The sequence below is a fragment of the Prionailurus viverrinus genome, unplaced genomic scaffold (genome assembly GCF_022837055.1).
Source record: "Prionailurus viverrinus isolate Anna unplaced genomic scaffold, UM_Priviv_1.0 scaffold_51, whole genome shotgun sequence".
In the NCBI taxonomy this organism is placed as follows: Eukaryota; Metazoa; Chordata; class Mammalia; order Carnivora; family Felidae; genus Prionailurus; species Prionailurus viverrinus.
In genome coordinates, this window is record NW_025927614.1 from 2,486,954 (window position 1) to 2,513,702 (window position 26,749).

The 26,749-nt window shown below is 41.9% G+C and overlaps 1 protein-coding gene across 6 annotated transcripts in view; it reads left to right on the forward strand.

Moving 5' to 3' along the window:
* Nucleotides 1-26,749, forward strand: part of DIP2C (disco interacting protein 2 homolog C) — a 416,214-nt gene that overhangs the window by 223,893 nt on the left and 165,572 nt on the right. For all 6 annotated transcript variants that reach the window (XM_047848086.1, XM_047848087.1, XM_047848088.1 and 3 more), the window contains one exon: nucleotides 25,699-25,824. In XM_047848086.1, the coding sequence (XP_047704042.1) occupies nucleotides 25,699-25,824 (126 nt within the window). The remainder of the gene's footprint in view (nucleotides 1-25,698; nucleotides 25,825-26,749) is intronic.

Here is a 26,749-nt window from a genome sequence, read left to right on the forward strand (position 1 = left end):
CTCTTTCAAACTTGAGAGAGGATATGAACTACAAACTTCCACGTGCGAACCCCTTCCCGAGGCTGGCTCTGCGCTGCTGACGGTTTACAGTCTGACTTACTCCAGTGATCAGTTGCTGGTGTCCTGGCACCCGTTCAGCACATGTGCAGACAGTTTCGCGTGCTGCGCTTTTGCTGTGCGCTGTCGGTGAGCCAAGAATACAGAACACGCTGTATTTGCTTCCACAGAGTGTGTTTACCCCGTAGTGAGTCCTTCCTTGACATTACAGTTTAATTTCCTGCATGGAGAAGGTCTTCCTTCTCTAGTCAGCTTGAATTCACTGATTTTAACATGCTTCCTGACTCTGAGATCCGATTCTGTCTGAAATAAGTTTTTTCATTATTTAGTAAAATCAGAACATATTTTGCACAGCAGAGTAAGAGTAGAAGCCACTAAATCAGACCGCATACCTGGTTCGGTGTTCCCCGTGAAAGACAGGCCCAGCTGTGTCCAACTGCACCACACAGTGTGGTGGCCAGTACCCACATGGGACCTCTTACATTTAAGTTAATTAAAATTAAAATTCTGTTCTTCCGCCTCGCCAGCCGTATTTAAGACCGGCGGCTGCTGTACCGGGCAGTGCAGGCGTAGAAAACTGCCACAGCAGAAGGTGTCATCCCACGGAGCCACGCTAGAACCACGGCTGTGAGAGACTTGGAAGATGGAAGATGTGGTTGAAGACAGACCATAAAGGCCTATTTGTCCAAAACTAATGAAAACGAACTCATTTTTGATGTCTGGGCCTAGTCATTTAAACAGAAAATGACAGTCAGATTTGCATGTTGGAAATGTCCGTGTGTAGCAGGTAGTGTGGGATAGGTTGGTTGAAGTGGGGTGGGTTCCTGTCTGAAAGCAGGGAGACGTTAAGAGGCTATTGTAGTTCAGGTGAAAGAATAGTCAAAATTTGTCGGGTACAGCGAAGTGTTACCTAGAAATTGATAGCCTAAAATATTTACATTAGGTAATATGAAATCCTGGAAAGTGAAGAAATAAGGATTTAAGTTAAGTTGGAAAAGGAAGATTGAGTAAGTCCCGGAGAAATGAGAAATAACAGAGTAAAATGGAGTGGAGGAGATAGTTTCGGCTTCCATGGCAGCATGGACACTTCACACGGATCTGTACAAGAAAGAAGCTTAGCAAATGGAAAACCAGCACCCCCTGTTCGGTCTGTCAGCAAAATGAAGTCACAGGGAGAACTAGGGGTGGGCCTTGGAAGCAGAGAGATGGACAACCTGGAAAGAACGGAAGGGCAATGCTAGAAATCAGAGACAACTGTAACACAGATGATGAATGGGCTCATCAGTAGACCGCAAGCGGCGGGGTCAGAAATTCAGATCTACATAAAGGAAGAATGTTAGAGAAGGGTTACGTGAAGATGAAATAGAATCTGTTATTTTTATACATCTTAATCTTACAGATTAAGGTTTGTTCAGAGTAATAATAGGAACAATGTACTGGGTGCAAATGCATGAGTGACATGAATGGTAGTGATGTTATAGGAGGCAGGAGGGAGGAATTGAGAGTACTCTGTTATAAAACATCTGTGCTACCCTTGAAGTCTTACAGTGCTATTTGAAAGTGGACTTGGGTTATTTATAAATGCATACTGTGAATTTAAGGGCAACTATGTAATAAAGTAAAAAAAAAAAAAATGAAGTATAATTGATGTGCCCAGAGAGGAGTAAAAGTCAGATCATAGACAACATTCAATTAAAACTGGAAAGGGCAGAAAAAGAGTCGAAGACAAAGAATAAGTGCAATAAATAGGTAAGAGTAACAACCTGTTAAACAGTAACCCAGACATACAAATCGCTGTAAATGTCATTGACCTACCTGCTCCACTTACACCTTCAGAGTAGACAAACCCACTGTATGTGGTCTATAAGAAATGCCCTTTAAATATAAAGACTAGGTTAGAAGTGAGGACACGGAGAAAGATACACCATGCTAACACTGATATTTTTTTAATATTTGTTTATTTTTGAGAGAGTACGAGTGGGGGAGGGGCAGAGAGAGAGAGGGAGACAAGGAATCCGAAGCAGGCTCCAGGCTCTGAGCTGTCAGCACAGAGCCCAACGCGGGGCTCAAACTCACGAGATGTGAGATCGTGACCTGAGCCGAGGTTGGACACCCAACTGACTGAGCAACCCAGGTGCTCCGCATGCTAACACTAATTTTTAAAAAAGCTGGAATAGCTACATTTTCTTATGGAGCCGACTTAAGAGCAAGAAAAGTTATCAGGGATTACATGTGATAAAGGAGTTGATTCTCTAAGAAGACATAGTTCTTAATGTATACCTGCCTTACTAAAATATCACGATACATGAGGCAGGAACCATAAGTCTGCAGGCATAAATAGACAAACCCATGGCTACAGTGAAGACTTCAGCATCTCTGTATCTGGGTGGACAGACCCAACAGGCAGCAGTTCAGTGAGGACATGGTTGAACTGAAGAGTTCAGTGGGATCAGCTGCATTTGATTGAAGTTTGGAGTGTGTTCCATGCAACAACAGCAGAGTACGCATCCCCAAGCTCACACGGAACAGTCACCAAAATAGACCACGTTCTGGGCCATACCACACACCTTAAATGGAAGGGAACAGGAATAAAAATATTCTCGCAGACCACAGTGGACTTATCCTAAAAATTTCTGACCCATAACTGGAGAACTCCCACTTTCTTGGAGAGTAGACAGCACTTTTCTGAATAATACACAGATCAAAGAAGTCTAAGAAATTTGTAAAATACTTTGAACTAAAAAAGAGAAAATAAAAGTGATCAAAATTTGCGGGATGCAACAAAACTCATGATCTCACAGTCCGTGAGTTCGAGCCCCACGTCGGGCTCTGTGCTGACAGCTCAGAGCCTGGAGCCTGCTTCTGATTCTGTGTCTCCCTCTCTCTCTGCCCCTCCCCTGCTCATGCTCTGTCTCTCTCTGTCTCAGAAATAAACATTAAAAAAAAAGAAAAATAGTAAAACTTAAGAGATAATGCAATTGAAAAGCAAGAAAATCAAAGAAGACAAAAACTGGTTCTTTGAAAAGATCAATAAAAATAAATTAGGTTAACCAAAAAGAACTAGAGAAGATAAAAATTACTAATACCAGAAATGAAAAATTGATTATTACTACTTATAGTAGGAATAAAGGACAATAAAGGATGATGAAGGAATATTATGAGCAACCCTATGTCCACAGATTTGATTATGTAGGTGAAATGGACCCATTCCTTGAAATACACAATCTGTCAACAGTCACATGAGAAGAAATGGACAATCTGAATAAGGCTGTGTCTATTTAAAAAATCAGTAATTAATTTCCAAAGCAAAGCACCAGGCTCAGATGGGTTACTAGTGAATTCTACCAAACATCTAAGGAAGAGATTGTATCCATTTTTACATTCAGTTCCTATAGATAAAAGTAGAGGGAATGCTTCCTTATCGTTCTGTGAGACCAGCATTTAACCTGATACCAAAAAGCATTACAAGAAAGGGAAACTACAGGTTAGTATCTCTCCTGGAAAGGAAAACTGCAGGCTGTCTCTCATGAATATATAAATTTCTGCAACAAAACAGCAAATAAAATGCAATAATGTATAAAAACTATATACCATTACCAAGTGGGATTTATTCAGGTATGCAAGGCTGATTTAATGTTTGGAAATAAATTAACGTAATTCATCACATCAGCAAACTAAGGACAACAACCCATATGACTCTACCAATAGATACAGAAAAAGCATTTGACAAAATCTAACAACCGTTCATGATTAAAAACTCCCTGCAAACTAGGAACTCGGGGGACCCTCCTCAATTTGATAAAGAACATCTAAAAAAAATTACAGTTAACATCTAAGTGATACTTAGTGATTTATCACCAAGTCAGGAGCAAGGCAAGGATGTCCCCTCTCGCTGTTCCTTTTCAATATTGTCCTGGAAGTCCTAGCTAATGCCAATAGGACAGTAAAAGGGAATCAAAAGTATATCCCAAGAATCAAGAATAAATCTGGAAGTAATAAGTGACTACAACAAAGTTGCAGGATATAAGGTTAACATACAGAAACCAATCGCTTTCTTACATATCAGCAACAAATAATCGGAATTTGAAATTCAAAGGCAATGTCATTTACATCAGCCCCCCCAAAATAAAATACTTGGATGGAATTTAAAAATGTATGGGGCCTATATGAGGAAAATGATAGAAGTGATAAAAGAAATCCTAACTAAATAAACGGAGAGAGATTCCATGTACGTGGATAGGAAGATTCAATATTATCAAGATGTCAATTCTACCCAATTTGATGCATAGATTCAGTACAGTTCTGGCCCAAATCCCAGCAAGTTATTTTGTGAATATCAACAAGTCAATTCTAAAGTTTACATGGAAAGGCAGAAGACCCTAAATAATAGTCAACAACAACAAAGAGGAACAAAGTTGAGGACTGATGTTAATTGACTTCAAGACTTACTATAAAATTAGTGATAGTACAGATAGAGGTATTGGTGTAATAATAGACATGTAAATCAGTGTATCATAATAGATAGTCCAGAACAGACCCACACAGATATGGTCAATATTTAACAAAGACACAAAGACAATTCAGTAGAGAAATGATAGTCTTTTCAATACATACCATTGGAAAAATTAACTCAGAATGCATCATAGACCCAAATAAAACCAACAACTATAAAATTGTTGGAAGATAATATAGGGGAAATATATATATATAAAATATATATATATAATATATGAAAAATGTATATATAATATAAAATATAAAAATATAAACTTTGGGTTTGGTGATGACTTTTTAAGTACAATGCCAAAAGCATAATCTGTGAGAGACAAAGAAATTTGATAAGTTGGGCTTCCATAAAATTAGAGATTTCTGCCTTGCAAAAGACAGAATGAAAAAGGCAAACCATAGACTGGGAGAAAAATCTTTGCAAAACACATTTCTGATTAAAAAAAAAAAAAAAGCCCTGGTGTCCAGGATATACAAAAAACTTTTCAGACCCTGAGTAGGAAAACAACCCATTAAGAAGTGGGGGAAAAATCTGAACTGACACTTTACCAAAGAAGGCATACAGATGGCAAATACACAAAAGAAAAGATGCTGAGTGTCATTATCATTAGAGAATTGCAAATTAAAGTAATCATGAGATACCACTATTAGAACGACAAAAATCCAGGACCCTGACAGCATCAAATGCAGGCAAGGATGTGAAGCCACAGGAACTCTCATTACTGCTGGGAATGTGGACTGGTACAGCCACTTGGGAATAACGTTTGCTAGTTTCTTACAAAACAGAACCTACCAGTACCATATGATCTAGCAATCATATTCCTTGGTATTTACCCAAATGTGTTGGAAATAAATCCATACAGAAACTTGCATATGAATGTTTATAGCAGCTTTATTCATTCATTGCCTAAACTTAAAAGCACCAAGATGTCCTTTAACAAATGAATGGATCAGGGTGCCTGGGTGGCTCAGTCGGTTAAGATTCCGACTTCGGTTCAGGTCATGATCTCACGATTTGTGGGTTTGAGCCCTGCGTCGGGCTCTGTGCTAACGGCTTGGAGCCTGGAGCCTGTTTTGGATTCTGTGTCCCCCTTTCTCTCTGCCTCCTACCCTGCTCATACTCTGTCTCTCTGCCTCTCAAAAATAAACAGTAAAAAAATTAAAAAAAATAAAAACAGTGCATGACTGGAGGGGCACCTGGGTGGCTCAGTCGGTTGAGCGTCCAACTTTGGCTCAGGTCGTGATCTCACAGTCTGTGAGTTTGAGCCCCGCGTCGGGCTCTGTGCTGATGGCTCGGAGCCTGGAGCCTGCTTCAGATTCTGTGCCTCCCTCTCTCTCTGCCCCTCCCCTGCTCATGCTCGCTCTCTGTCTCAAGAATAAATAAAAACATTTTTAAAAAGTTAAAAATTAAAACCCAAATGAATGGATAAATATATTGTGGTAATCCATTAGCATAGAATATTTAGTGCTAAGATGAAATTATCAAGCCTTGAAAAGACATGAAGAAACTGTAAATGCATGTTACAGAATATAAGAAGCCAATTTGAAAAGACTCTATGGTGCCAAATACATGACATTCTGGAAAAGACAGAACTGTGGAGTCAGCAAAAAGATCAGTTTCCAGGTGCTCGGGAAGGAAGGGATGAACAGGTAGAGCACAGAGGATTTTTAGGCAGTGAATCTATTCAATATGACACTGTGACTGTGTATTCATGTCCTTCTGCATTCATCAAAACACAAAGAATGTACAGCACCAAGATTGAACCCTAACGTAAACTATGGACTTTAGTTAATGTACCAATATTGTCTCATTAGTTGTACTAAAGTAATACATCAGTGTAGGGGGGTAAGTGTGTGCAGAGGTGAGGGGGATAATGGGAACATGCTGTACTTCCCACTCAGTTTTTCCCTAAATCTAAAATTTCCCTAAAAATAAAAATCTGTTAAAAAAAAATGAAAGGATAATGATAGCATTTAGAGGATCAACAAAGATGAAAGTTATTTTTGGAAAATACTAATAATGTTGGAGAATCTGCAGTCAGAAATATGAAACAAGTGAATGGTATAAGGAATTAAAAATGGGACATGTTACTACAGATATATTGGAGAAAACAAGATAGAATAGTGTAACTATAGGACAGTAAGTTCGAAACTTAAATGGACAAATTCCTAATATAAAATCCTATGAAGAAGTGGAAACCTTGAGTAGTCCTATGGCCATAACTAAAAGGAAAGAGTATCTAGAACCTTTTGCACAAAGAACACAGCAGGCTCAGAAGGCTTTGTATTTAAGTTATATACCACTATCAAGCAATTAACCAGTCTGATTCTCTGTAGTTTTAGAGAGTGGAAAGAGGAGAGACGGACCCTTCCCAGTTCATTCTAGGACAGAATAATGTGTCAATAATGGATGCTGACAGTGATGGGAAAGGAAAATTGGACGATGTTATCTACTTAAAAATTCCAAAGTAATATCCAGGCTATTAGAAATAATGAGTGTTTAGCAAATGGATTAATATACCCTGAACAAACAAAAACCCTATGTCTACATACTTAAGTGTCAAAATGTGATTTAAAAAATTGTATGTACAGGGACATCTGGGTGGCTCATTTGGTTAAGTGTCTGACTTCAGGTCATGATCTCATGGTTTGTGAGTTCGAGCCCCACATCAGGCTCTGTGCTGACAGCTCAGAGCCTGGAACCTGCTTCAGATTCTGTTGTCTCTCTCTCTCTTTCTCCCCTCCCCCCTTCCCCCCCCCCCCCCCACTCATGCTCTGTCTCTCTGTCTCAAAAATGAATAAACATTAAACAATTTTTTTTAGTTGTATGTACAGTAGATTTTAAAATGTAAAAATTAATGGTGCCTGGTTGGCTCAGTCAGTTGAGTGTCCCACTCTTAATTTTGGCTCAGGTCACAGGCTCTGTGGTGGGCATGGAGCCTGCTTGGGATTCTCTTTCTCTCTCTCTCTCTCTCTCTCTCTCTCTCTCTCTCTCTCTCTCCCCCTCTCCCTCTCCCTCTCCCTCTCCCTCTCCCTCCCTCCCTCCCCTACTCTGCCCATGTGCTCTCTCTAAAAAGAAAAAAAGTTAAAATTAAATGGAGCTTTTAATTCTGTTGAATATTTCCGTTGTTTCCTGGTGATCTTGTTTCTTAGTTTTCTTAAAAATTTTTCCCAATAAGTAATGTGAAGATTCCATAAACTAAAAAACAAAAAGCAACTTATAAAGAACCTAATGAAAACTGAAACAGAAGACGTGTAAGACTTTTATGGTGAAAATCATAAAATTGTATATAGAAGTGGTGAAAGAAGCTAAATGAATGGGTGCCCCGCTATAAGGGCCCAGGAATCGTGATCCTGTAGAGGTGTCAGTTCTCCTATATTCAGTTCTAATAAAGATTCCCACAGGGGCCTCTACAGAGACAAACTGGCTGGAATTTATGTGTGAAAGCAGAGGGCCAGAGGTAATAAGGACAGATGAGCCATGGTGGATGTGCTGGATGGGTCTCCGCATTTTGCTGATAGAAGGAAGCCAGATACAAAGACTAATCGTGCATAGTTCCGTGTTTTGAAATTCTAGAAAATGCGGAACAGTCGCAACACCTGGCACGCATCGGTGTTCAACCAGGGCCTCTAGCACACAGCAACACGTGGTGTTTTCTCCGAGTAGTCCTGATCCCGACAGTCCACGTTTATTCGAGCACTTGCGTCGTACCACACACGGCTTTAGATGCTTTTTATGGGACTCATGGAATCTATCACACGATTCCAGAGTGTCACTGCCTCGTTTTGTATGAACAAGGTTATTGGCCTTTGTTTTTCTGACTAACTTTTGGTGTCTTTCCTGGGTAGTTTATAGCTGTTAGAAAATTTTATCTCCCGTGTCATTCACTAAGGACAAAAGCATTAGTTCAAAGTGCTAAACATGGGGATGAGTTTATAATGAATAAAGAGAATTTATGTCTAGAGCAGGGCCTAGCACAGTGAAAGCATTTGGTACATGTTCACTTACTGGCTGAATAGTGACATTGTTCTTTCTTCCTTGGAAACGGTTCTACAGACAAAAGTGCGAGTAGTGACCCAGGAGAGTTTCAATGAATAATCGTTGAACGGGCAGCTGTTGGACCAGAGCCCCCTTCCACGAGCCGTCCGTCCCCACCCCATGTGTTCTGGGACTTCCTATCTTCACGGAGCTGCAGCTCAGGGAGAGGAGGAGTGGACGTGCCCCGGGGATGACCCTTCCTGCTGCTCTGATGGACACCCCCGCTGGAAACCCGCTCTGCCTACCGTCCCCGTGTTCTTGCTTTCACTCTTCATTTTCACTCAGTGTGCCGCACCCCTGCCTCTGGGTGCGCGTTCTACCCAACGAACAAGTAGGGCAGCCGTGAAAGAGATGCACCGGGACGGCTGCTGGCTGTGAGGACAGGGTAGCAGGACAGTGGTCAGAGTACAGGCAAGCTTGCCCTCTTGGCTCTCGGCGCAGGTTTGGTATCTCCAGTGCTTGGCTGTCCTCGCTCGGGCTGACGTTAATCCTGAGCAGTAGCGGGTTGAGAGATGGGGGCGTGGCACAGGTGTCACCCTTACTGCGGGCCACGCTCTGCCCCGAGGCTTTCGGGACCCTGACTCATTCGTTCTCCGAGCCACCTCTGTACGTAGGTGCACATAGGGAAACTGAGGCCTGGATGGGTAAATCATGTGCCCACACTCCTCTAGAGGAATCCAGGTAGTCAGGTTCTAGAACCATGGCCTTCACTGCCCCGTTTTTGTGAAACAGCATTGTTGCAGAGGCTTTCTCGTGGCTTAATTCGCTGTTGGTGTGAAGTTGGGCAGCCGCGCCCTCAGCGCCCACGTGCGTGTTACTGACGGTAGGACACTGAGGACTCCGTGACCAGTGGGAGCTCCAGGAGATGGGCAGTGGTTTTCAGCTTCAGGACGGAGAAGTGAAGGGGCCACGTGTCAGTTTTTCTTAAGATTTAAACTCCCGGGTGTACATAGATATGCCCTCCCTCTGAGGGGTAAAGGTGTTGTTCTGATCGCTTGTACTGTTATTTTCCAAATACCCCGTTGTTCGCCATATTGCGAGATAGGACTTTCTTTTAGGCAAACAAATGGACTACTTAGTGCAGGAAACCAAAGGGCAGGTGGAATTTTCTGTTTGAGATGTTCCTGTTCAAGGATCTCCCTGAAACTTTGGAAGAGGCTTTTCTCTTGTGAAGAGAAAGGCCCTGTGACCTTCGAGAGCATTCTAGCAGCTGCAGGGAGAGCAGGGTACTGTCCGCAGGCCACGTGCAGGGTGGGCGCAGGGAGCCTGTATTCGTGCCTGTGTCTCTTCCTGCTGTCTGTCGCGGGGCCCTGTGACATGTGGCTTGCAGAAACGCCAGCACTGTGACAGTGCTGCTTTGAGAATTCACGCTCTTGGTGTGCAGGGACGAGGTGGAAACCACCAGCGGTCAGCAAGCTATTACCGACTTGGAATCCCAAACTGAAACCGTGTTCACCTTACGTGAGATGACAGAGTGCCACTTCCTGGCCTCTCTGCGAGCAGCCTGGAGTATCTTTGACCTGTTTTGGGTACCCGTCTCCTTTGATCCTTAGAAATTGTAGAAGATAACCGTTCTCTGACCTGTGAAAGTAAGAGTACAGCTCTAGAGCCAGATGGTTTTCTCCCGGTGCGTGTTCTGATCTCTCGGTGCCTGTATTTGGGCCCCTCGCTGGGGCTGAGCCCGCCCAGTGTGGTCCGCTGTTGTCGCTGCTGCCTGCTACACTCTTCACTCTGCCGTTGCTCACTTGTACCTGGCACGTTCCGCCGCCCGGGCCAACGCCTCGTGTCTGAATCACGTGGCTGGGTGAAAACGATGTCCAGGACCTTTGTGGTGAAGGTTCAGCAACACTCGATTGAAGGCTGTAATGGGTCTCCTGCGCGTCGTAGCTGCTGGACTTCGTAGTCTCGTTTTAGGAGACGTTGGGCTTTCGAGGGGAGATTGGTTGTGTGGCCACCTACCTACCTGTATTTTTCTAAAAGGTTTTAGTTTTGTGAGCTCTCGTAGGATTGGTCTGGGTTTTAGGCTAAGAACTATGAACTTCTTCTCAGCAAATACCCCTCTCCCATCTTCTGTGCACCTAGTGTGCCCCCGTCCTGTGTCCAAGGGCCCTCGGAACTGCCCAGGGCTTCCCAGAGGTGCCCACTGGTGCTGGCCCACAAAGGAGGAGGATTTGTCCCTTGTCTTCTGTGAGGACCCCGGCCCCATGGAGGGAAAAGGGAGAAGGAAGGTCAGGAGGCCCCGGAGAGGCACGGTGACGTGGGTCAGTCTGTCCCCCACAACTCACCGTATTTCAAAACATTTTTCCAAAAGAGCTGGTCACTCTGTGGAGGGTTAGCAGTTTAGCATCTGAGTTAGCGGTCGAGGACACTAGGGGGTTAGAATGGGACAACACCTTAACACACAGGGAAATTTTGATCTAAAGATCTTATTCTTACAGGGCAGGGAACGCTACTTGCCATCAGTACCTCACATCCTCAGGAAGCTCATCTTCAGCTACAGGGGAGCTCGTGTCTTTCCACATACTGTCCTTGTTTTGTTTTGATCGGATTAGCATGCCTCTCCCAGGGGTCTGGGTGCTAACACCGCAGTGCATCTTGGGAAGGGATCATCCCGTTATTTTACCTGACATTATTATTCGATACGAAGTCTGATGGAACCTTCTGAGTGCTCCGGATAGGTATTTTTAGGTATTGATTATGCCATCTTTTGTCATTAAAATAAAGCATAGAGTTGCCTCTTTGAAAATAGCCTGAAGTTTACTCACTCACTTGTATGTATTGTTCAGTTTTGCTGTAAACAAACAACATCTTCATGACTTACAGCAAACATTTCTTTCTTACTCCTGGTCAACTGTAGGTAAACTCTTGTTTTCATTCTGGGGCATAGGCCAGAAGAGCAGCGCCTGGCTGGGCGTGCTGGTCTCTGGGTGACGAGGAGTATTCTACTTTTCTGTTTTCTCTCAATTTTGTGAAAAAACTTAGCAGACTCATGTGTAGCATGAGCAATTTTTAAAAAGTCTTTTACTTTTATGGGAAAGATACACAGTTTATTAAAAAAATTTTTTTACCGTTTATTTTTGAGAGAGAGCGGGTATGAGCCAGGGAGGGGCAGAAAGAGAGGGAGAAACAGAATCTGAAGCAGGCTCTAGCCTCCGAGCCGTCAGCACAGAGCCCGACGAGGGGCTCGAACCCACGGACCGCTAGATCATGACCTGAGGCTCAGCCACCTGAGCAGCCAGGTGCCTCTATACACAGTTTATTTAAAACGTACCTGTCCATCTTCACTAAAATCATTTTATATTAAAAGTATATTTTTGGGTTTTCAAAGTAACGTATCCTCAAAGCAAAAAACTTAGTAAACGTCAAAAAGGATGAACAAAAGTCAATACGTTATAATGTCCTTATTCTTTTTTTTTTTTAAAAAATGTTTATTTTGAGAGAGCATGCGTGTGTGCACGAGCAGCAGAGAGTGAGAGAGAATCCCAAGCAGGCTCCACACTGTTAGCACAGAGCCCAACAGGGCTCGAACCCACGAACTGTGAGATTGCGACCTGAGCCGAAGCCAAGAGTCGATGGCTTGAGCAGCTGCACCACCCAGGTACCCCTATAATTTCATCATTCTTAAATGACTACTGTTAATATCTTGGTATGGTTCATTTAATTGTTTAAAAGTAAGATAACTTTAAACACAAGAATTTTAATTATATTGGCCAAATCACGGTCAGATAGGAAATGAGGAGAAAATGAAAAGCATACCAACTTTGAGGCAAAAAGAAGACCATATATAAAAAGGATCTAAAACTTTGTAAAACTTCTACGACATGCTGGATATCCATTGTGGTGGTGGAGGTGGTTTTACGTTAAGCACAAGAGGTCAGTTGTTTGAGCACAACTCAGGGCGTTGAGGAGGGGGGTTCGTGCACTAGAGGTTGTGTGGATGTATGTGTTCCGTTTGCATGCTGTGGGGCTTTTGGTGTCCCATGGCAACCCCAGGTACACATTCTCTCTCTCTCGGTAGAGCAAGAGTGGGTTTCAGGGTTGTGGCTTTTGTTTTGGTTACTTTCCTAAAAATTGGGCCTTTTGGAGGAATACACTAAAGAAAGATTAGGAGGTGAATCTGAAGTAGCTTGAATTGGTCAGTTCAGTCCAGGAAGGGAGTTTTGCTAGTCGGGTGTGCATCCCTGTTCGTAATGTGAGACAGAAGAAACAGGAGAGGGAGGATTTGTTGCTTTCATTGGCCACCTTCCACAGGCACCGGGCAGATGAACAGACGCCTCTCCAGGCAGCAGAACCTGGGGGACAAGATCCCTGCCCACCACCTATGAGCTCACAGGCTCTGTGCAGTAGATGCCGTCTGTTTGGCTCCCCAAATTTGATTGCACTTCCATGGAAATTTTACAAACACACTGTCAATTTCTCTAAACCCCTGCTATGGCAAAAAGAGAACAGAGTTGCCTTTTTGAAAAGGAGACTTGAATAGATCATTAAATAGAACTGTGTTGCGCGTAGGTCCACAGAGGTTGACGATTTGCCCCAAGTTAGTGTGTGTGCTGACTTCCTTAACAAACGGGAATTGCTGGTAGTGCCAGAAGCTGCCAGAAGCTGCCAGAAACTAAGAGTAGTGAGGCTGCATCTCCCCTTGCTCGTTGCTGATTCCAGGTGAGCGCATCCCAGATACTTGTGAGAAGTTCATTGAGTAGCTATTAGCTGGATTTGCATTTTGTTGACTGTTTACTAATTAGAGGAAGAAACTCTGTGTAAAAAACTGAATCACTCAAACGGATTCTTGAACAAAATTTGTTTTCCTTAAGTTTAACTTGCAATCAGAAAACTAAAGTATTTTTCTTAAAGCGGTGAGCTGAGCTGTGGAGCCACAGTGACGGTGTGCAGGTAGCCTGCAGTTTTAGTAACTGCCTCGATGGTATAACTTAACGTTGTCATATGAAGAATAACAACCACAAAAAAACACATAATTTGTGCCTTTAACTTGAAATTTTGGGAGTCACTTGTTTCAACTAATTTTCTTTTAGGAAGCATATGGCCAAGTGGTGGTGTTCCCTGTAAGCCTTGGGTGTTTTCAGTTGATTCTAGTATTTTTTTTAAAGTTTTTTTTTTTTTAACGTTTATTTGTTTTTGAGACAGAGAGACACAGAGCATGAATAGGGGAGGGGCAGAGAGAGAGGGAGACACAGAATCCGAAGCAGGCTTCAGACTGTCAGCCCAGAGCCCAACGTGGGGCTCAAACTCACAAAGCGAGAGATCATGACCTGAGCTGAAGTCAGACGCTTAACCGACTGAGCCACCCAGGCGCCCCTGGTATTTTTTTTTTTTTAATGTCACAAATTTTTAAAAAGTCACTTTATGGGGCGCCTGGGTGGCGCAGCCGGTTAAGCGTCCGACTTCAGCCAGGTCACGATCTCGCGGTCCGTGAGTTCGAGCCCCGCGTCAGGCTCTGGGCTGATGGCTCAGAGCCTGCAGCCTGTTTCCGATTCTGTGTCTCCCTCTCTCTCTGCCCCTCCCCGTTCATGCTCTGTCTCTCTCTGTCCCAAAAATAGATAAAAATGTTGAGAAAAAAAAATTAAAAAAAAAAGTCACTTTATGAAGGGTTTAATTTAGGTAAGAGTTGTCCCTTAACTCAGTCTCAACTGAGTAGAGTTTTTTTTTAATGTTTATTTAATTATTTTTGAGAGAGAAAGAGAGGGAGGGAGGGAGGGAGAAAGAGAGTGAGGGTGCACAAGCAGGGGAAGAGGGAGAGAGAGAATCCCAAGCAGGCTCTGCACTGTTGGCCCAGAGCTCAACATGGGGCTCAGTCTCACAAACTGTGAGATCATGACCTGAGCTGAGATCAAGAGTCAGATGCTTAACTGACTGAGCCACCCAGGTGCCCCAAGTAGGTTTGAACTTATATTTTACTTGACTTGGACAATCCTCTTAAATTCTTAAGGAATGTAGGATCTGGTTCTGGAGCTGGTATGAGACCAGCCTTTCCACATATTACAATAACAACTTGACACAATATCAATAATTCCTTGAACTGGAGAGCAACTCCCAAACCTTGGCTAAATATGGAAGGACCACTTGAAAGAAGGGTGTGGCGCCATGTGAGATTCTTATTTATTTGGCTTTTGCCTTGAAGATTCTCCCCGTTTGCATAGTCTGGGACTTCTAAAACCCAAGCTGAAAGCCATTGAGTTACTAGCTTAATGTGTCGGAAAAAAGAATTCGGGACTTTCAGAACAGCTGGAGACGAGGGAAAATTTTGGGAGAGAAAGAGGCACAAAGCAGGGGGCCCCCAAATCTGGGTATAAACTCCATTCAGATTTGTGGCAAACCCTGGACTGTGGGTGCCTTGGGGCCTTGAATTCCACTCTGCATGGGTTCCAGCTGCTAGTGGTGGGGCCATAGGCTAGAACCTGAGTCTGGCCAGCTTAATTGAGTGCTGGCACAAAAATCAGGCCTCAGCAGAGAACCTCATCTTTATGAAGTGTTATCCACAGGCTCTATTGTTCTACCAAAACCTTCTGGACATGCGAGGAAATAGGAAAACATGACCCATAGTCAAGAGAAAACAGTTAATAAAGCCAACTGCAGACAGGGATGTTAAAGCAGCTATTATAAGTTGTATAAGGAGTTAAAGGAAAATATATTTAAAATGAAGGAACAATAGGGAACTGAGCACAGTAATGGAAATTATAAAAGGAGCCAAATAGAAATATTATCTGAAAACGTACATAAAAATCGAGAACTTTGGGTGGATAGGCATAATACAGGATTGGACAGAGTGGGGTACTCAGGAAACCTGAACGTAGGTCATAAAAGTGATTCGGTCTGAGTAACAGAAAATAGATCAAAAGCGCCGAAGAAAGTCCTAGTGATCTATGAGCCAGTAGACAGCCTGACACAAATATAGGTGGGGTCCCCGGAGGAGACGGGAGGAGGGGCAGACAAAATACCTGCAGAAATAATAAGAATCTCTCCAGATTTGTTGCAAACCTCAGATTTAAGAAGAGTGAACCCCAAACAGGTTGAAGACCAGGAAAAACACTCCTGGGCACATTGTGGTCAAGCCGAAGAAAACTGAAGATAAAGAGAAAATCTTGAAATCAGAACAGATTATAGGAAAGGAAACAATGATATATTGTTCAGCTGACGTCCCTTTAGGGACAGTGTCATTAAAATGATGAGTTAAAACAGTGTCCACACAAAATTCTGTGACAACCAGAACACATATTTTAATGAAGCAGGAGTGCTTCCAGCTCTAGCCTGGTCACACTGGGCTCGCCGATATCCATGACAAGGTCTAGCGCTCTCCCTCTCCCCTATTATTATATTTTGGGAGAGGAATCTACCCCTGAAATTTAGGAACTGACCCTGGTAAGATTGGCAGTGCTCTTCCTAAGGGCGTTCTCCAATCCTCACGTGACTAGTGGCCACTGAAATCCAGTCTTTCTGGCTTAGGGCCAGCAGAGAATTGATGCTTAGCACCTGAGCTAGGACCTCAGCCTAAAGGAAAAAACAACAGATGGAATTCATACAAAAGAGTGAAGATGTCAAGTTTTTGTTAACTTCATTAAAAATAACTGTCTGCTTTTCAAAACCTTTTTAGTTTGATGTAGTCCCACGTTTGTCTTTTGTTGTCTTTGCCTGAGGAGACAGATACGATACAAAAAATGTTGCTGAGACCAATATCAGAGAGCTTACTGCCTATATTTTCTTTTAGGAATTTTATGGTTTCAGGTCTTACATTCAAGTCTTCAACCCATTTTGAGTTGATTTTTGTGTATGTTGTGAAGAAGTGGTCCAGTTTCTGTCATTGTTTTGCATGTGGCTGTCCAGTTTTCCAAATACCATTTGTTCAAGAGACTGTCCTTTACCTATCGCATATTCTTGCCTCCATTGTTGTAGATTAATTGGCCATATATGTGTGGGTTTATTTCTGGGCTCTCTGTTCCATTGATCGGTGTATCTGTTTTCATGCCAATAACATACCACTTTGATTCCTATAGCTTTGTGGTATAGCCTGAAATCAAATACCATGAAATCTCCAGGTTTTTTCTCTTTTTCAAGATTGCTCTGATTATTCATAGTCTTTTATGGTGCCATACACATTTTAGGATTCTTGGTCTAGTTCTGTGAAAAATGCTGTGTGAAACAAAAATTATAGCATTGTGTAGTGGTAGTTATCAATGCAGTTGTAAAATATATGATAACAATAGCCCAAAATATGGAGAGAGGTGGAATTCTATTGCAAGTTGGTTTCTTTTTTTCCCCGTATTGCTTTATTTCAGACTGGCACAATATTAACTCTAAATAGATTGTGTTAAGGAATCATATAATAATTCCTTTATCAGCCATCAAAAAGAATATGTAAAGTTATGATAGCAGTACAATGAGGGAACTAAGATGAAATACTTAAGGAAAAAACTTGATTAAGCCAGAGGTATAAAGGGCGGGGGGGGGGGGGGGGAATGAAACCCGAATGAAACAAACAGAAAATAAATACCAAAAATAAGACTTAAGTGCAGCTGTTAAGTATAAATGGATAAAAGTCAGTGATTATCGAAGTGAATTTGAGAAAGTGAAAACTCAACTGTATATTGTGAATAAGGGGTTTACTTTAAAGAGAAGGAAACAGGTTGTAATTAAAAGGTTCTTAAAATACAAAATATCAAAATTTGTGGAAAGGAACTAAGGCAATGTATAGAGGGAAATACACAGCTTTAAGTACTTATGTCAGAAAAAAGAAAGGTCAAAATCAGTCAGTGGTCGAAGTTTCCACTTTAAGGGGCTAGAAATTGAAAAGAAAATTAAGCCAAAGTAAGTAGAAAGAAGGAAGTAATAATAGTAGAAAACAATGAAATAGGAAAGAAAGAGAAGATTGTTTCTAGCAAGATCAAGGAAGAAAAAATAAATATAACCAGTATTACAAATGAGTAAATGTATGTTACAGTCCCTGTAGACACTAAAAGGAAGGTAACACACACACACACATATATATTTATATTTATATATGTTTATATATTTATATATATATGTTTACATATTTATATATTTTATTTATATATTTAAATATATTTAAACATATATTTAAATATATATTTATTAAATATATATAATTTATTATATATGTGTGTATGTATATATATACATACATACATATATATATATACATACACACATATATACAAATACATATTTGTAACTTGTATATATTTATACATAACCTTTATTTGTTGTGGTATGTTCCCTCTAAACCCTCATTGTTGAGGGATTGTATTGTGAATGGATGTTGTAGTTTATCAAATGCTTTTTCTACATCTGTTGAAATGACCATATGGTTTTTATCCTTTCTCTTGTTGATGTGATGTATCACATTGATTTTGCGAATATTGAACTACCCTTGCATCCTGGAAATAAATTCCACTTGATCATGGTGAATGATTTTTTAAATGTATCATTTGGTTCAGTTTGCTAATGTTTTGTTGAGGATTTTTGCATCTGTGTCCATCAGAGATACTGGCCTATAGTTTTCCTTTTTTGTAGTGTATATTGTTTTGGTATTGGGGTAATGCTGGCTTCATAGCATGGGTTTGGAAGCTTTCCTTCCTCTCCCATTTTTGGAATAGTTTGAGAAGAATAAGTATTAACTCTTCTTTAAATGTTAGAATTCACCTTTGGAGCCATCTGGTTCTGGACTTTGGTCTATTGGGAGATTTTTGATTACTGATCAATTTTATTGCTAGTCACTAGTCTGTTCAAGTTTTTTATTTCTTCCTGATTCAGTTTTGGGAGATTGTATGTTTCTAGGAATTTACCCATTCTAGGTTATCCAATTTGTTGATGTATAATTTTTTATAATAGTCTTTTATAATTCTTTGTGTTTCTTTGGTATTTCTTCTTTCATTACTGATTTTATTTTTTAGTCCTCTCCCTTTTTGATAATTTTGGCTGAAGATTTATCAATTTTTTGATCCTTTCAAAGAACCAGCTCCTCATTTCATCCATCTGTTCTATTGTTTTGGTCTTGATTTCATTTATTTCTTCTCCAATATTTATTATTTCCTTCCTTTTACTGGCTTTTATGCTTAGTTCTTCTTTTTCTGGCTTCCTTAGGTTTAATATTAGATTGTTTGAGATATTTCTCATTTCTTTACGTAGGCCTGTATTGTTATAATCTTCCCTCTTAGAACAGCTTTTGCTTCATTCCAAAGAATTTGGACCATTGTGTTTTCATTTTCATTTTTCTCCATGTATTTTTTGACGACTTCTTTGGTTTCTTGGTTGACCTATTCACTGTTTAGTAGCATGTTTTTTGACATCAATTTGTTTGTGTCCTTTCCAGATTTGGTCTTGTTGATTTCTAGTTTCATACCACTGTGGTCAGAAAAGATGTATGATATGACTTCAGTCTTTTTGAATTTCTTGAGACTTGTTTTGCAGCCTAATACGTGATCTGTTCTGGAGAGTGTTACATGTGCACTTGCAAAGAATGTGTATTCTGCTGTTTTGGGATGGAATGCTCTGGATATAGCTGTTAAGTCCATCTGGTCCATCATATCATTTAAAGCCACTGTTTCCTTGTTGATTTTCTGTTTGGAGGATTTATTCATTGAGGTGAGTTGGGTGTTAAAGCCCCCTACTATCATTGTATTACTTTCATTTTTTTCATTTATGTTTGTTAATAGCTACTTTATGTATTTGGGTACTTCTATGGTGGGTGCATTAATATTTACAACTGTCACATCTTTCTTTTTTTAATTTTTTTTTAATGTTTACTTATTTTTGAGACAGACATAGAACAGACAGAGCATGAACAGGGGAGGGGCAGAGAGAGAGGGAGACACAGAATCGGAAGCAGGCTCCGGGCTCTGAGCCATCAGCCCAGAGCCCAACGCGGGGCTCGAACTCACAGACCGCGAGATCGTGACCTGAGCTGAAGTCTGACGCTTAACCGACTGAGCCACCCAGTCGCCCCACTGTCACATCTTTTTGTGGGTTGTTGTCTTGATGATTATGTAGTGTCCTTCTTTGTCTCTTGTTATAGCCTGTTTTAAAGTCTCTTTTGTCAAAGTATTGCTACCTCGGCTTTCTTTTTACTTCCATTTGTGTGATTAATGTTCTTCCACCCTTCACTTTCCATCTGTATGTGTCTTTAGGTATGAAGTGAATCTATTACAGGCAACATATAGATGGGTCTTATTTTCTTATCCATTCCATCACCCACTGTTTTTTTTTTCAATGTTTGTTTCGTTTTGAAAAAGGAAGAGAGACAAAGCACAAACGGGGAAGGGGCAGAGAGAGAGGGAGACACAGAATGAGAAGCAGGCTCCAGGCTCTGCACTGACAGCAGAGAACCTGATGCAGGGCTCAAACTCACGAATTGAGAGATCATGACCTGAGCCGAAGTCAAACCTCAACCGACTGAGCCACCCAGGTGCCCCTTTCACCAATTGTTTTGATTGAAGCATTTAGTCCATTTACATTCAAAGCAGTTATTGACAGTTGTCTACTCATTGCTATTTTGCTATTGTTTTATGGTTGTTTTTGTAGTTCTTCTCTGTTCCTTTTTCGTGTTCCCTCCTGGCTTGTTGTTTGATGGTTTCCTCTATTGATACGCTTGGATTCCTTTATTTTTTGCATATATATTACCAGTTTTTGATTTTTGGCTACCATTAGGTTTATATATAATATCCTGTGCACGCAGCAGTCTATATTAAGTTGATGGTTGCTTAAGTTTGAACCCATTGAAAAGCACTGAATTTTTACTGCCTCCCCCCAGATTTTATGTATATGGTGTCATACTTCACATACTCTTGTGAATCCATTGACTAATATTTATAGATACAATTGATTTTACTGCTTTTATGCTTTTACTTCCATATTGGTTTTATAAGAAATTAATGTACTTGTGTTGGTATGTACCTACGAAATTTTTTTCTTCCCTAATTTTCTTATTCCTGGTTATGATATTTACTTTCCACTCAAAGAATTCCCTTTAGTATTTCTTGTAAAGCTAGTGTTGTGGTGATGAACTTCTTTGCCTGTTATTTGGGCAACTTTTTATCTCTCCTATTCTGAATGGTAGCCTTGCTGGGTAGAGTATTGTTGGTTGCAGGTTTTTTTTTTTTTTTTTCTTTCAGCGCATTGACTATATCCTGCCACTCCCTTCTGGCCTGCAAAGTTTCTGCTGAAAAATCAGCTGATAGCCTCAAGAGGTTTCCTAGAATGTAACTGTTTTCTCATGTTGCTTTAAAAAATCTCTATCACCATTTTTTGTCATTTTAATCTCTGTGTCTTGATGTGAATTCTTCAGGTTAGTTTTGCTGGGGACTTTCTGTGCCTCCTGGATCTGGATTTCTGTTTCTTTCTCCAGATTTAGGAAGTTTTCAACTATTATTTCTTCAAGTAAATATTTAGCCCCCTTTTCTCTCTCTTTGCCTTCTGGGATCCCTATAATGTGAATATTAGTATGCTTGATGGTGTCACTGAGTTCCCTTAATCTGTTCTCATTTTTTATTGTTCTTTTTCTTTTGCTATTCAGCTTGGCTGCTTCCATTACTCTGTCCTCCAGGTCACTGATCCATTCTGCTTCTTCTAGTCTACTGTTTATTCCCTCTCATGTATTTTTAATATCAGTTATTAAGTTCTCATCTCTGATTGGTTCACTTTTATATTTTCTATCTCTTTGTTGAGGGTCTCGCTGAATCTTCCACTCCTTTTCAAATCTAGTGTCTTTATGACCATTACTTTGAATTCTTTATCAGGTATATTGCTTATCTCTGTTTCATTGAGCTGTTTTGCTGTGAATTTCTCATGTTTTTTCATCAGGGCATATTCCTCTGTCTCACTTTGTCTCACTCTCTGTGTCTGTTTTCTTTTGTTAGGAGAGTCAGCTATGACTCCTAATGTTGAAAGTAGGGGCCTTATGAAGAGTTATTGTGCCTCCCTGTTCAATGTCCTGTACAATGTCCCCTGTTGACCAGAACCTGGTACTTCCGGGTGTCGCCTGTGTGTGTTGCATGTGCCATGCTGTTGTGGTTGAGCCATGTTTGCCTTCCAATTGCCCACAATGGCTCTCTCTGCCTATTGTGGGCAGGGTTTGGTTCCTGTGCTATCAGAGGCCAGTCTTGGCTGCCTTGGGTCAGACTAGATGCTTCCTCTTAGCCTGTGTGCTGGGCTTCAGTCACACCTTACTGCAGGGTACTCTCTTGTGCTGGCCCCTAAGGGGCTTTTCTTGGAGATGAGGCCTGCAGTCTGCCCCCACTCTGACTGTGGGGTTGCAGTGACTCTGAACTCCAGGGCTCTCTCTTTTTTTTTTTTTTTTTTTTTGCTGCCCCCCTGTGAGCTTTTTGCTGGTGGGTGGGGCTAGCAGTCAGACCTGATGTCTGCCCCCAGCCCATGCTGGGGCTGTGGTTGGACTGGTGTGTGTGGGGATCTTCCCCTCTCCTGGGGCAGGAGTCACTTTGGCATGGTGCTGGTCGCTGTGGGGTTGCTTGCAAAATGAGGTGAGGCAGGCACTGCTTTGGATGGACTCCTGTTCAGTGGGCAAGTTGGATGAAGTGGATTCAAGGGTGGCAGCACCTTGGGTGTTAGCTAGATGTGCTGGTCTGGTTGCAGAATGGGAACTGGAGCCACTTCGAGGGATGCCTGCAGAGTGGGGCAGGTTGGGTGGAGTGAGGCCGAAGGAAAATGTGGGGGTCAGGTGTACTGTTAGCAGAGCTAGGTGGCCACTGTGGGTGCTGGTTCCTGTAGGTATCCAGGTAACTCGGCTGGGGGGTGGGGGGGAGAAATGGTGCCCGCCAGTTGTTTTGTTCTTAGACAAGTCTCCTAAAGACCCCTGCCCATCCTGTGGGTTTCTGAAATTAGTAAATAAATATCCTTCCTGTGTACCTCAGGAGTTTTTCATACTGCTGTTTTATGCTTTATCTCTGGGGTTGTGTGTTTTGCTGTCTCTTCCAGGGCAGAGACTCAGTTTCTTGTTGGCCTCAGGCTCTCCCAGAAGTAAGCCAGCTGAGTTTTAAAGTACCCTGAGTTAAGTCCCACTGATTGTAAACACTCACAAAGTTAAGCCCCACTGGTTTTCAAAGCCAAATGTCTCGGGGTCTCATCTTCCCAGTGCAGGGTCCCCCGTGTCTGGGGTGGCTGGTGTGGGGTCTTTTCCTCTCCCTTCTCTACACTCATGTTCTCTTTCCTGTTTGTGGTTAGTCTCACAGGTTAGTTTGGTTCTGGAAGGGTCTCTGCCCTTCCTTCTGTTTTCACTTTGGTTTCCTGTCTACCATTAATTGTGGAGAGCTTATTCTGTCAGTCTTAGGGTTTTTTCTGGGTTAGTTGCAATGATGTGCCTGTTATCTAGATGTGTTCATGGGACAAGGTGAGGGTAGGACCCTCCTACGTCCCCACCTTCCCTGGAAGTCTGAGCAATCCCAATTCTGGGTGTTTATCTGAAAGAAATGAAAGCAGGGACTCAAACAGATATTTATACACAAGTGTTTATAGTAGCATATTCACAACAGCCAAGAGGTAGTCAAAACTTCAGTATTTAATGGTGGATGAATCAATAAAGAATATATGTTGTATCCACATAGTAGAACATTATTCAGCTGTAAAAAGGAAGGAAATTCTGATAAATGCCGCAACATAGATGGACCTTGAGGACGTTATGTTAAGAGAAATGGGCCAATCACAAGAAGGCAAATTCTGCACAATTCTACTTACGTGAGGTATCTAGGCTAGTTGGACGCAGAGAAATAGAAAGTAGAATGGTGGTGGCCAGAAGCTGAGAGAGAGGGAGGCGGGGTTGTAGAGTTTCCATCTTGTGGGATGGGGAGCTTTGAGGATCTGTTGCACAACCATGTGCCTGTGGTCGACGATGTTGTACTGACTACCTGGATTGTTGGGAGGGTGAATTTTAGTGTTTTTGGCCACCTAACATAAATAACCATCAACTGGAGAAATATGATGATACATTGATATGTTGTAACAGTTCTCATCAGTAAAAACCTATGAAGTGCTGATCCATATAGCACTATAGCAGAGTCTCTATATGGTTATATAAAATCAGTGTGATTCTATTTATATTAAGGTCAAGAACCAAGGAAAGCTAGTCAAAATATTGAATAGTAGCTGTTTATTCGGGGTGGGGTTTGACTGGAAGGACACATGTAAGTACTTTGGGTTGGTAGATATGTCCTGTGTCTTGATTGGGGTAGTGGTTCTATAGATACATTTCCATGCATTGAACTTTATCAGTGTAAAGATCTGAACATTTCACTGCATGTATATTTTCTATTTTCTCCCCCACACCTGTAAATGAATACTTACCTCTGCTTAATAGATTTTTCTTTTCACAGTGTCTTTTCACACTTTGTCTAAGGAGAGACGCAGGCTGCAGTTGGCCCGTGGGAGTGGCTAGGTGGCCTCTTCTAAAATGCTAATCTCTTAGAGTTTTCATAGGAACAGCTAGAGTGTAGTGTGGTGTGGTCGATGGTGAAGGGTGTGGGCACCAGAGTTGTTCACACCTGGGTTCACACCTAGTGTTGCCACTCGCGCTTAAATAACTGGGAGAGCTTCGTACCTCTGCTTACTCGTTTGCAAAATACTCGGAGTCCCTCCTTTGTGGGATTGTGTGGAAGGTTGCGTAGAGCCATCTGGTGCCTGACCACCCACTGCCTTCTGGTTGGTTCCCTGCTCCCACTTGTTCTCCTGTGGCTGCCTTCACGGCAGCCAGACGACCCCCTGACATGGAGTCAGATCATGTCATCCCCTCTTGAAAATCCCCAGTGCTCCTGTCACACTGAAAGTGGGAGCCAGGTGCATCCCTCCGCATGGTTCTGTTCTCTCTGCTGGCACCTGCTCTGTCAGCTTCCATACCTGGGAGCTGGGTTTTCTCTGTGTCCTGGAGATCCTCATCTTGCCAGAATGGCTTTATTCTTTTTTTTTTTTTTAACGTTTATTTACCTTTGAGACAGAGAGAGACAGCATGAATGGGGTAGGTCAGAGAGAGGGAGACACAGAATCTGAAACAGGCTCCAGGCCTGAGCTGTCAGCACAGAGCCCGACGCGGGGCTTGAACTCACGGACCGCGAGATCGTGACCTGAGCCGAAGTCGGCCGCTTAACCGACTGAGCCACCCAGGTGCCCCAGAATGGCTGTTTATTCTTACTGCTCACACATAACATTGACTGAACTCTTCCCTGGCCTCATTGTTAAGTAGGCCGTATGTTTATTCTGTTTTAATTCCTGCCCTATGCGATTGTCTTTTGTGTGTCCCTTACCTGTTAGCAAGTAAGCTGCGTGAGATACAGTACCTCGTCCACCTCGTTCTCCACTGTACCCAGCCCTGAGGTGCTTACAAAGTAGGCATTCAGTAAATTCTGTGGGGTGGCTGCAGTTGGTTTTTTTTTTTAAACGTTTATTTTTTAATTTTTGAGACAGAGACAGAGCATGAACGGGGGAGGGTCAGAGAGGAAGACACAGAATCTGAAACAGGCTCCAGGCTCTGAGCTGTCGGCACAGAGCCAGACGCGGGGCTCGAACTCACGCACCGCGAGATCATGACCTGAGCCGAAGTTGGACGCTTAACCAGCTGAGCCACCCAGGCGCCCCCTGCAGTTGGTTTTAATACACTCAAAAGGCCAAACAGTGACTGGCCCTGAGTGCTTGGTAAGTGTTAGTGAAAATCATTGCCACAGCCTGTGAGGAGTACGTGCCTCCTTTAGCAGAACATCAGAATGCATTACGAGGCTTGAAAAATGTATTCTTCAGAAATTTCTTTCTGAAGAAATAGAGAAAGATCAAGACCCACTCACCTAAGAAAAGTCACAGAGCACTCTGCAGCCAGTGTGTGATTATTTATATAGATTCTAGGGTAATAAAATGAATAATTAAAAGCCCGAATGAATTTGATGTCATTTCACTGCAGCTTTCAAACCAGCAGGTTTATCCTTCCTTTCATTCCTTCCCCACACATCTGTTTGTAACAGTTTCTGTAGGGTAAACTATGTCACAGGACCAGACAGAAAGGAAAAAAAAAAAAAGACTGGGGCCTTCAGGATGTCTCTGAACAATGGAGTGATCGAGCTCTCTTTTTGTTTTAGATGTCCACACAGAAGCTGTGCAGGCAGCGCTGGCTAAACACAAAGAAAGGAAGATGGCAGTGCCTATGCCTTCCAAACGCAGGTCCTTGGTTGTGCAGACCTCGATGGACGCCTACACACCTCCAGGTGAGAAGCAGGCCCGCTGTCTGCTTCCCAAAGTGACGGGCGAGCCTGGGGATGAATTCACTGCTAGCTTCAGCAGTCCCGGTCCTTGTAGCTTTCAAAGTAATGGTGCTGTGATTCAGATTTTCGGAACTAGAAGTCCAGAAATGGTGTCTACGCTCTATATTAAACTCGGAGGGAAAATTCATGTTACTAGGTATGTCTATACAAATAGTATTTTAACCTTTTCATTGAGACTCGTAAATGATGCAGACTTTTAGTCTTACGAAATTTCACTTAATTCTTCATGTAGCGAAAGAGAAGAGTTTGTGCCTCCATAGTTATAACTGAATTTGGACTTCTCTTCTGCTTGGATAGATGTATATATATTCTCAAACTCTTAAAACATAAATATGTCATAAGGTTATATTAAGAAACCAAATGAATTGAAAAATGTATCCTGTTCCCTCAGTTTGGAGTATGTAAAGTGCAGGTAGTATTTTGGTTCCTGGACAGTGCGGTGTCTGTCACAGCTGCTTATTCTGCCGTGGTGGTGTGAAAACAGGCAACGTGTCAGTGAGCAGCTGTGGCTGTTTGCCAATAAAACTTTATTTATAAAGGCAGGCAGAGGGCCAGTTTGATCCACAGGCCTGCTGACCTCGATCTTAAATGGTTGAAGGTAATATCCCATTCATATTTATGCTTTTATTTATCTTGAACTTTATATAACTACCTAAGTTCTGTTCTTTACCCAAATAATTACAGTCTGTGTTTTATGATCTTCAAAATCAAAGTAAAGAGCAAGGTTAAATTCCACAGGTATCTATTAGAAAACATGAAGTATTGAGCCTAAATTACGTGTTTTTTCTGTGTGTTGGGTTCGCACATTATTCATGTCCTTGTTGCCACTCTCCCTTCCTGCAGACCCAAGTTACCTTGCACAATAAGA